Genomic DNA, 11,867 nt, shown 5'->3' on the forward strand with positions numbered 1-11,867 from the left:
CGGGAACCTTTTAAATATAAGCATTCATAGTGTGCCTATGAGTATTTCTCAATCATTTCATTATATAATAAACAAAATGTATTTCAGGAAGTTGAATTTATATAAGCGCCTTCATTATATAAATATAAACCTGAATGATGAGCTATATGGTGCATTTTATCAGTGTTTATTAATAATTTTAGTTAACATTCGAAAGTTTAAAGCTGACGCTACTACACAACATTACAGAGTGACGACACACCAACACTTTATTTATGTTTTATTTTCCTATAGAAGAGATAACTGAATGTGTCTTAAATAAAATAGTATAATTTTGTTAATAGAATATATTTTGTAAATTTAATATAAGTATATAAACTTCAAAGTAGTTATGAGTTAAAAGAAAGTTATCACTTTCGTAAGAACATTTTCATAAAAACGTACTATATTTTGTCATAAATATATATGATTTATGGATTTATATCATGTTAAATTTGCGTCACTTTTTATGTCTAAGAGTTTTGTGCTACAAGATAAGGAGATAGTGTACACATAAGGTTAATACAGTCCTGAATGCTGGTATGGGCGGTGAGTGTGGGAGGTGAGGCAGCCAGTCACTGAGCTATCATGGCGGAAGAGGCCAAAGATGCCGTCCCTCCAAGTGAGGAATCCTTGGTCACCTCTCTTCTCACGGAAATATTCACATCTCCTATAAACATATTCCTTTTAGGAGTATGTGTTGTCCTCATCTATAAAATCTTCCGACCTTCGAATGGCAGTGGTGCAGGTAAGAGCAATGGTAGGTGGGGTGACAGCTTCACTACTCTGGTGACGGAATTGGTCTTATATAAATGTGCTTGAAAGGAAGAATAAAATTTTTGAGGGGATTAATGAAGTTTGTTCCTAGACACCGCATTATTGGTTTATAATGTACTGAATTGCCAATAGTGTCATGGAATTACCTTGGCAGTAACAAACTTTGGTAGTTAGTGACTTTCCCGTAATTTCCATGTCAGTATGTGTTAAGACTTGAATGTTTATGTCTAATTCTAAAGAGATTTTGCCTCAGCATATTAATTAGTGTTTTAACCATTTTTCTATAGAATTAGAAAAGCTATAATCATTTAAATCACCAAACAAGTTCACAGTGGTTCAATATATACATAGCGCAGGCAAGCAAACATTGGTCAAGTGCAAGTTATTTTAATCGAGGATATTGCAGGATTAATGGCGAAAGCTTACTTTAATTGTGTAAACAGTTTGAGGACAATAACAAACAAATATAAAGGTTGGACTTGGTCGGTTGTTGTTTATTTAGACGGTCCGACTAATTATCCAAATGTAGCCGCAATGAAGTCAAATGATGGTCGTACAAGCGTAATTCGGGCTGTGAATCACTGCTCGATTATTATTTGGTGTCAAAGTAAAAAAAAAATGGGTAAACTTAATTTAATCTGAGTTGTGTTAGGTTAGATTAGGTTAGGTTAGGTACATGCACTTGATCTATTAACTCAGATTAAATTAAGTTTACCAATTTTTTGTGACTTAGTGACACCAAATACTAGTCGAGAAGTGATTGGCAGTCCGATTTATTCATCAAGGACCATTATTTGACTTTATTGCGACTACATTTGGGTACATTTGGGTAATTCCTCGCTCCCTCGGTACATGCACGCGATCTATTAACTCAGATTAAAGTAAGTTTTCCAATTTTTTGTTACTTTCTGACACCAAATACTAGTCGAGAAGTGATTGGCAGTCCGATTTATTCATCTAGGACCATTATTTGACTTCATTCCGGCTATATTTGGATACATTTGGGTAATTAGTCGGACCCTTATTTAGATATTCAAACTAACATAAGTGGGTTGTTCACGTCCAAAACACAAGTATACGTTATATATGTTACACAAATATATGGTTGCCTCATTTTTTGTGGCGTGAGGACGTAAATGAAATAAACTCGATTTTAAAGATCTTGTACTTAGTTTGTTTTATGATAGAATGTATTTTTTGGGGGTTGGGTTGTGGGTAGAGACTAAAGCTTAAGGTTAGGTAGGCTACTGAAGGTGCACAGGGTATTATTATCGTCTTGGTCATCCAGCGACTTTTAGTATTTTACGTTTGGGTTTGGTTAGGTTAGGTTGAAGTTTTGTTTTTCCGATGTTTTTTTTGTGTGTTTTGAACAGCTTTCAAATAGGTGGAAGACCGAAACGATAATTTTACCAGCACAATGCCTTACTTATATTAACTAGTTTGATTTTATATAGTTACTGCTCCACTTCTGACTGAGGGTTTTCTGGAATCTCTTGTTTTACTGAATCTAAGCTTACAAGGTCACATGCAGTTAATATTGTACAGGATGTATGTAGTCAAATTTAATAACTTAATTTATCCATTATTTATCCAATCATCTTTTAAATGATAAGAGTAACACTGGTTTTGAGTTTATAGCTTCAGTAGCCAGGGATGCTACTGGAAATAAACACCTGATGGCTTTGTTGACTATCCTTACTGTAGTCGAATCATTGTACAGTATTGTTTACCTTTTTTTGTATACTCGCACTGTCTACGTATAATGGAAATTGTATTCCTGCATAGTATGTATACTGTACCTGTGTTGTTTGTATATATACTGAACTGTGTAACTGTAATGTCTGTCTTGATGTTGAAGCTATTGTAAACTTGTTTGACGATTTTATTAAATATTTACTTATACAGGGAGTCCAACATGAATGCCCAGCCTATGAACACCTGTACTTAATAACTTGATCCCAATATATTCTTAATAAAAATGTTCTGCCCAATGAACATTTCATTGGCACTGTACTTACAAATGGGTGCTACTTTGTTCAGCGGTTGGCCTCCGCCCGTGCTTGGCGGTTCCGTGTCCCAGCAACGACGACTGTCCACTGGTTTGCACAATTTTACTTTACGTACAACATTGACAGGTTTTACAATATTTGTTATGTATGGGATATTACTGTTGTTTTGTATGGGTAGGTTTGTGTTTTAACCTAACCTAACCTGTGGAATTAACACTGTTCTGACTTACGAACAGATCAACTTACGAACAGGGTCCAGGAACGCAACCCTTTCATAATCTAGGGATTCCCTGCATTCTAGATATCAACAGAACTCAAACAGAATTCAATTTTTCCTAGTGTTTGTTCTTGGTCTTTTGTTGTAGATTTTAGTCATTCTTCTTTTTGTTTCTTGTTCTCTTAATTTGAGTAAGTTTCCTATTTCATCATTGTAGATTCAAGCCATAATTTTGAATATCTTTGGCAATCACCATTTGTTCTCTTCATTACACTAGTGTTGGTCGTTCAGGTTCCGTAAGACACTGTTCATAGCCAAGGTCTGTGTCCGAGTGGTCCTTGTAGCAGTTTAAATTTTTTTTTCCATACAATCATATGTTCTCTCAATCACTTCCATTGCTGAATTCCTTGTTAACTTTTACTATCGTCTGTTGGTCTGCCTCTGAATATTCCACAATATTTGTTTTGCTGGTCTGTTATGCAATACACTTGGTAGAATGAGCAAAACATGGTACAGTATTGTTTGCTATGCATCATGAATGAGCCACTACTATATCTTTCCTCTCCATTGTCACTGATTTTCTGTTCTGTGTTGCCAAGTTCACTGATGGCATACCTTTTCATATTGCTTTACTTTATCACAGTTTTCATTGTATGTCTTTTTCTTTTTTTTGGAGGGCTCAGAAACATTTCCAAGGTAGCACCACAGTTTCAGTGTGCAAACTCACGTGTCACGCCACGAAGACTTTAACACAGATGCCGTGTGCTGATTTTTTTCTTGTTTTCTTTGTGGACAGGAACAAATGTTGTTAGATAAAATTGATATCGGAACAGTAGCTGCAAAGAACATACGGACTAATAATTGTTATTAATAAGAGTGGTTATAAATGGATTTGCTTATGAGATAATAATTTTCTATTATTTTAATTGAAAAAAAACATTTACAGTAATTCATTTTGCATAAGACCATTTTTTTTTGTAACTAAACAGTGTTAAACACTCACTTTTGCATGCTGCAAAATTACCACTCACCCAGCGGGCTAGTAAATATAAAATTTAACTTGCCCTAAGGATTTTCCACTCGCCACAGGTGACATTTTGAATTCCCTTCATTAATGCCACTCACCAAATTTACACTTTGTTTATATATAATATAATTAAGATTTAACTCATCAAACATATATTTGTTATTAAATTAAAAAAAAATCTTAATTTATACCCAGTATGTGATGAAATATTGCAAATACCAGTATACAGGCTGTTGATATATATTATGGCTTTTGCTTTTGGGTTCTAATCAAATTTTACAAAATGTGGCCCACTGAGGTGAGGGAGGATCACTCTTGTGGCTTGACTACCTTGGGTTGTTCGTCACTGTTTAAGGAAATACTGTTCTGTATATAAAGATTCCATAGTTTGATTGCAAAATTTTTATTAAATTTTGACGTCATGTGATGAATGTGCTGCACAGTATATTAAAAGATGTAAAACTAACCCCCAAACAGTTAGTACTGTACCTGTAGATTGCTAATGAACCAGCTAATTTTACCCTTTTAATTGTTCAGATTAGTGAACAAGGTCATTGTTGTATCACAGTGGGTACAGGAATGTAACTGATATCAAGTTTTCTGTGTATCTGGTTTAATTTGTTAAGTTTGCTTAATTTAACCTTGAAACACTTTTTTTGTACAGCTTCTGGACCACTGGAACCCCCAGTGCCTAAAATGAAACGACAGGACATGAACCTTGCGCAGCTAAAGCAGTATGATGGCACTGGAGAGCATGGAAGAGTTTGTGTGGCAGTGAATGGCAAGGTCTTTGATGTTACACGGGGCAAAAAATTCTATGGACCAGGTGTGTTGTTATTCTTTAGTGTGGTAACTGAGTCTCCTTCAGTGATGGGACATTGTTTTTCCTGTGTTTATTCTTTCTTTATGCTAATACTGTAGTTAAGTACTGTATCACTCCTTCAATTCACGGCCAATGATTTGAACCCTTGGGTCAGTGTACCCAGACCTCTTTTATATTTATTTATTTGCCTTTTTAAGAACTGACGGGTCAGAGGTAACCCCAAAATGAATATTTTTAGCCGCTTTTCATTCATGTTTAGACGAGTTAAGATGAAAGCTAGTACACATATACATATACTTTGTTAAGGGCCCACATAATGGTTCTTTGATGTAGGTTATGGTCATTAGGTGGTGCAGACAGCTGTCATTTTTCCCAGATCAGTAGTTTAGCCTGTGTAATCCAGTTAGCTCACCCTATCTTTTGTAACATTGTTTTAAGCTGATTGTAGTGCTAGTTTAGCACTGAGTCCTGTTAGTATTTTTGTGCATATGTATTACAGGGTGAACTTTTTATTTAATGGAAAAGACCTCCCACTTGGTTTATTTACCTAGATGCGCAACAGATTAAAATAAAATGGTGCATGCCAGACCACATTTGGAATTTTAAAGTGAAAAAAATTTCTTGTGGATTTTACCCTTGATGGATTCCTATTAGCAGGCACCAATAGTGATTTGAAACCCATCTGCTAACATAGGGTCTACTAATAGGAGGCTTTCTCATAAAGCTATTAAGAGCTAAATATGATGGCATTGAGTGCATTTGAGATTGAAAAGAGATTAAATAAGAAGTTGAATTGAACAAGTGATAGGCAGTTAATGGTCCTAGACAAATGGCTAAAACAATTGACATTGCAGCTTTAATTTTATTCGTGTTCAAGAAAAATAATGATTGATTGAAGTATGTACACACAGGCTGCTCATTCGTGAATTTTTGTGTATTGCAGGTGGACCTTATGCCGCCTTTGCTGGACACGACGCCACACGAGCGCTGGCAACGTTCAGTGTAAATGATGTTAAAGAGGAATATGATGATCTCAGTGATCTCTCTTCCATGCAGATGGACTCAGTCAGGGAATGGGAAATGCAATTCACTGGTAAGCATTTACTCTGTATGTGTTTTTTTTTGTGTACGTACATACACTCACCGCCATCAACATTTCCTGGCTGTCCTCCTGCACCACCATTACTCCCCTGCTGCCCCTTCATCACCATATGTGACTAAGTAGCCACACACCTTTTATCCAGCATGCCATGCTTGACCTGCCACTTGCACTTGACAGCTGATTTGATCTTACCTCAAACCACCACCTGACCACCTCCAGTCTCTAGCGCAGTCACAGATCTCACTTAGTGGCCAAATAACTCCTTGGGGCATCATCTGACTTCACTTAACTACTAAGGACCATTGGCAACCAGTCTGCCTCCTGTCCCCCTTGTCCTACAACATTTCACATTCTGTCAGATAGCACCAACTCATTCTTGGCTCCTGGTTATCTTGGCTAACCTGCTGAGACATGTGTAAGGTACTATACAGGTAGAAAAATGGACCAGTAGTGTACATGATAGAGTAAATTAGATTGTTTCATATCATCATCAATGTCTTACGGCCGCCCCCCCCCCCCAAACCCATAGATTTTTTTTTCTCCAGATTTTCGTTTTTACCGGACTGGGGTCTGCTTCAGTTAGCCTGGTGTATCAAGGTACTACTGTACCTTGGTTTCTTGTTCTTGTTTGTTGTAAGAAGGGAAGAACTGCATGAGACAAAACACAGGATCCTTTACAGAGAAGTCACAAGGTAGATTATTATGCATACATTCTGTTTTTTTTATGTCTCAAACTAATTTTACTTATGGTATTTGTATTTTCCAGAAAAGTATGACTACATCGGAAAGTTTTTGAAATCCGGAGAACAGCCAACAGAATATTCAGATGAGGAAGATGCAAAGGACACCAAATCCAATAAAGAGGACTAAGTATATTAATTGGATAGCAAACATGTATGTAGGTTAAGGCCTAAAGGTTCTAGCCAGACCCCAAAGTTTAGTAATTTGATCTCTTGGTAGTTTCTTAAAGAAATAATTTAGGAATACCCTATGCAAATATATACAGTATATATATATATATATATATATATATATATATATATATATATATATATATATATATATATATATATATATATATATATATATATATATATATATATATATATATATATATATATATATATATATATATATATATATATATATATATATATATATATATATATATATATTTCAAATTCATGAGATACTAACAGTAATTTTTTTTTAGAATATGATAATTTTATCACTTAATTTCTTGAGAAAATTTTCAAAGTAGGTTCTCAAGGTTAATTGAGAATTTATAATTCCAATATGACTTTGGTTAGTCTGGCAGAACCCTTCCAAAAATCCACTAGATGAAGAGGAATAGAAGGAGGGGAGATGTTGACAAGATCAGTCATTATAAGGCTTATGGAGTTATTTATTAAGGTCATGATATACTTGCCATTAAGTACGTTATGTCTTTGAAGATGTGGTTAAAGTCACTCAGAACATGAGAAGCCTCAGCTATATGTAATATAAACTACTGTATAAGAAAATCCATCTGGTCTTAAAGATCACTCCATGTTTTCGTCAGCTGTAATTTTTATAAACTTAGGTTTAGAAAATTAAGTTTCCAATGACTTTATTTTCTTTGAAACAATTTATTTACTCACCCTGTCATTTTGTAATTGAATGTTCTTAAGTGATAATTGTGTTAATTTAATTAACTATTGATGTACCAGTAGTCAGTACAATATATAAATATTCTGTTTCATTCATTAATTGTCAGATATTTGTTTACTGAGACAATTCAAGTTTTGGTGAGGAAAAGGGCAGCTCTTTACGGCACTTACCGTACTTGCTGACAACAGATGAAGGATACTGTGAGTGATCTACGAAGGCAGAAATTCTTCAGGATGACTGTCTGGAGACTACATAGAAGAAACATGATAGCTAAGTATGAGTGAAAAATGGCAGGCTTAATTTTGATAATTATCAGACACACATGCTAGGTGATAAAGATTTGGCCAATCATAAAACTACAGAGCTCCAGGGATGGTACAAGCTAAGAATGGGGTAGTGTGCTCTGACTTTGTTTTGAAAACAGCCTGAAATCAAACTTAGCCTTATGAACTACTGCAGAAGACTGATAATTTCTGGTCTTCTCTCAAGTGCTGATTCAGAGTTATTTTCATACCTAATCTTTAGCCATACGTGGCCAGATCCCATCTTTTCTAATCCACAGTGATTTATATTGTACCATAGATACACACATGTGCTTTCCTTATTCTTTCAGTTTCTAAAATACTGTGTGATGGAGATATTCAGTTAATAGATTCTGGATAGGATGTTTCATCTCATAAATTCATAATCTATTTACCGAGTATTTCGATATTGTGCTCATAGTTGCTAATCCATTCAAAGACGTCCTTTAAACTCTGCCTACCTATCACATTTGAGAATGAAGAGTAGGTATAACTAGTCTTAGTGGAGGAAAAGGTTCAGATAGTTGAACGTATTGTCTGAATTCAGAAGCACACACAGGAAGTAATTCATAGAAGGAATTTTGGCTTTGGCACAAATGTATATTGAGATGATAATGGGAGTAGAAAGCATCTTGTTGGTTTTCAGCTTGGTTAAGGTTTATATTCTAGATGAATGAAAATAAGTTTGACAAAGGAATTGTAATATATAGAGCTAAAAGACATGTGCATTCACAATTTATCAGCACATAGAATATGGAGTAAAGTAGCAGATCATATAAAGTCATTTTTAAACTTGAGATATTTGCTTGCAGTTTTTTAGCAAGTGATGACTTTAGTGAATGCTGATAATTAAGCTTAGTGTTGTACGAGTTTGCTTTAATTGCAACAGTAACCAAATCTGAAAATGGGCAATTTTTACCTTGTATTAGTAATGTTAACATAACATATAATCACAACAAAAGTCAAATCTTAAAATGAACATTTCTGTTCACACTTTTGTAAACCAGCAAAGTTGTGTCTGTGTTAGTAAATCACGTGCTTTAATGATGAGTCTTCTGTATTTAGTTGGGACTATTAATATGTTATTTGGTAAATTAATGTGTCAACCTTTTTGCTATGCTCATGATTTAATTTTTTAGTTATTAATGGTCTCCTCAGTAAACTGACCGGCCATGAACAGTTTGGGCTTTCCTAGCAATTATTATTATTTTTTTTTATGCCTTGATTGAATTGATTAAAATGGAGGAAGGATGTCTGACATGATATGATGCAAACTTCCACACCATTACATTTTTTAAGGAAAGGTTAAGCTTTCAAAGTCAGTTTGTTTACCCTGGCAAGAGGACTTCCCACAAGTGATGTAATGCTGTGGGGATAATAGTCCTCGTTCAAGTTTCTTGTATCTTTATAAGATATATCAACTTGTTTATGTTATCTAATTCAACCCTTACATCATGTGTAGGTAAAGGAATCAGCTATCCATGTACAAGAATGAACTTTAAACTTTCCTCAAGAAATTAGTTTGTGTGTGCATATCGGTATCGTCTAGCTGTCCAGCTATCTATTCGTTTGGCATTCCTGAAACTTGTTCTTCAGGCCTTGCATGAAGGAGTTGATTTAACTTTGTGATATTTAGAGAAGCAGAATTTGTATTTATATTTTTTACACAGTGTCAATGTAGTTTGATAAAATCCACATGGAACAAATGTTAAAAAAAAAATCTTGTGTAATAAAAAAGAAAACTATCCTTGTTATATTAGGAAGTTTTCAATTATGTACAGTTGAATGTTAATGTCTGTTCAAAAAGAGTCAATAAACTTTCCCTGTTATAAAAAAGAAAAATTTTCTATAAGGCTATTCTTTTTTGAGTACATACAGAAAGTGAAAACAAGAGAATGTTATATATAAATGCTCCTCCATGTGCTAGGACCTATGAAAAGGCTTGTACAGTAGTCACATTATTTTGTTGCCATTACTTTTTACACAGTTTTATGTAGTAAGTGTATGAATACGTGTAAAAACTATATCATTAAATTTTATAAATTTTTCTCATGGTGAATTTTGAATAGTGGAATAAACAGTAATAAGAACTTGAGATCCTCTTCTAAGTTGTTTTGCAGTGAATGGTATATTTTCATAAGTACAGTAAGAGGGAGACCGTCAAAGCCCCATAGGAGAGATAGTGAATCCACACACATCTTTTCTTACTTTAGTATCAATTTAAAAAAATTCTTTGAGCTTTTTAACCCGAAGCATCTCTCGAGACTTAAGTAACCAGCAATCATAAATAATGTATATAATCTTTGTTCTGGGGTAGCCTTTGGTTTGCTCTTTGATTTAACTTTTGACTTCTAGGTACAGTAAACCTAATTTTCTTTGGTTTATGAACTTATCACCCATGCTGAAGGGGTTATGTGATTAGGACAGGCGGTGTTGTCTGTCCGTCTCAAGTTATGTATGCCTGTAGCATAACTTTATCACTGGAAAGATTTACAGTGTTTATATTTGGTGTATATATCCATCATGACATCTCTCTAAAGCTGCCGTGTTTTTCAGCGCATTTATTTGATTACAGGTCCTGGTGACAATTTTTTAAAAGGTACGACCCAGTGTGGTATATATTCCCTAGGATTGTACGCCCACTTCTCCAGTACTGCCACCTTTTCCCGTCACTTGTATGGTACCGAACATGGCTGATGCTGTTCCTTCCTATCATGATCCTACAACCCCCACCTAAAACTTTCTGTTGAGCATTGATCTTTACAATATATAAGCCGGGTGTTATAAAAGCTTACATAAGTTGTGCTCAGCTTCCTTTGTTCAATTTAATGACTCTAATACCTTTATGTCTTCCCTTTTGTGCCATCCATAAAGTTCTGCCAGTTTGTTAATTTTTGTGTCGTCCAGTGAATCATCGCCATCATTCTTGAAGTAATTGATCTCATTTTCTCCCTCACAATGCCTTTCCCAGTTGACTGAATAACATAATTACTGTAGCGAGGAGGAGTTTAGGTAAGAACTTGAGTCCTTCGTGTGGTGGTTTACACATTGAGGTAATCCAGACAAGAATAGAAGACACCCTACAGTGAGAATATAGTTAGAACTTTGGCTTGGAGATATGTGAGGGACAAGGTGGCATCTCAAACTTAATCAAACAATCTAGGGACAGTTTTTGGTCAGGTGAGGATGAATAGTGGTTGGTTCCTGGCACGTGGAAAGTGAGGATAGGTTAAAGAAAAATCACCTTGGGAAGTATTGAGAATGTGAAAATAAATTTAAAAAAATCATATTTTGGAAACTAAATATAGAAGGAACAAAAGAAAGAAATACAATTTGCACATGTTGCAGTTATGCTGCTGATTATTTATTTTTCCTCGGTGTCTTTGGTTATGAGTGAAGGCTACCCCACTTGTGTAAGTTTCCTGTACTGTAAATTAAAAACAACATATTTCAGGCTATAGTGGTGGTCTTTTTGGGGTCTTTTATTTTTTATTTAATTGTTTTATTTATATACTTTTTTGCATAAAAGTTTTTGTATAGAAGAAATGTATCATTCAGTGTTGAGGGAACATCAAGTGTCTCTAAGTTAAAAGTCAGAAGCATAACTCCTGTATCACTAGAAAAGTGTAGACTAGAGAACCCTATTCAAATCTCCAATTCAGATGTTGGAGTTGCAAGTACAGGTTTCATCACTTAACAAAGTGCTGATTACCTATTTTCAAATTTACCCTACAGAATGCAGAGGCTAGTGTAAGGGGTACCCCTTGCATCTTGTGCAAGAAGAGCAAATGCATTACAGTGCTTTATATAAGAATGGAGTTCTTGCTTGCCTTCTTAGACGTGATATGTGGGCATGAGTGCCTTTGGGGTCATTGCTTGTACAGGTAGTTCTGCTATAACGCGATAATTGTGTTCTTGTAAAATATCGTGTTATAGAAAATC

The 11,867-nt window shown here is 34.9% G+C and overlaps 1 protein-coding gene across 2 annotated transcripts; it reads left to right on the plus strand.

Annotated features, from left to right (window-relative positions):
- Positions 1 to 564: 564 nt before the first annotated feature.
- LOC121877253 (membrane-associated progesterone receptor component 1-like) lies at positions 565 to 9,977 on the plus strand. 2 transcript variants are annotated; one of them, XM_042382904.1, is made up of 5 exons: positions 565 to 778; positions 4,713 to 4,874; positions 5,815 to 5,964; positions 6,740 to 6,843; positions 7,730 to 9,977. In XM_042382904.1, the coding sequence occupies exons 1-4, from the start codon at positions 607 to 609 to the stop codon at positions 6,841 to 6,843; spliced, it is 588 nt and encodes a 195-aa protein (XP_042238838.1). In that variant the 5' UTR covers positions 565 to 606; the 3' UTR covers positions 7,730 to 9,977. The 2 variants fall into 2 exon arrangements, with proteins under 2 accessions (XP_042238838.1, XP_042238839.1); XM_042382905.1 differs by lacking the exon at positions 7,730 to 9,977 and having other exon boundaries at positions 572 to 766; positions 6,740 to 6,995.
- The last annotated feature ends 1,890 nt before the right edge of the window (positions 9,978 to 11,867 follow it).

The sequence above is a fragment of the Homarus americanus genome, unplaced genomic scaffold, assembly GCF_018991925.1.
Source record: "Homarus americanus isolate GMGI-L3 unplaced genomic scaffold, GMGI_Hamer_2.0 scaffold367, whole genome shotgun sequence".
In the NCBI taxonomy this organism is placed as follows: Eukaryota; Metazoa; Arthropoda; class Malacostraca; order Decapoda; family Nephropidae; genus Homarus; species Homarus americanus.

Coding starts and splice junctions, on each gene's coding strand:
- LOC121877253 (XM_042382904.1), top strand. CDS start 607: ATGGCGGAAGAGGCCAAAGATGCCGTCCCTCCAAGTGAGGAATCCTTG. Junction 779..4,712: donor TGGTGCAGGTAAGAGCAATG/GTAGGTGGGGTG, acceptor TTTTTTGTACAG/CTTCTGGACCACTGGAACCC. Junction 5,965..6,739: donor ATGGGAAATGCAATTCACTG/GTAAGCATTTAC, acceptor TGTATTTTCCAG/AAAAGTATGACTACATCGGA.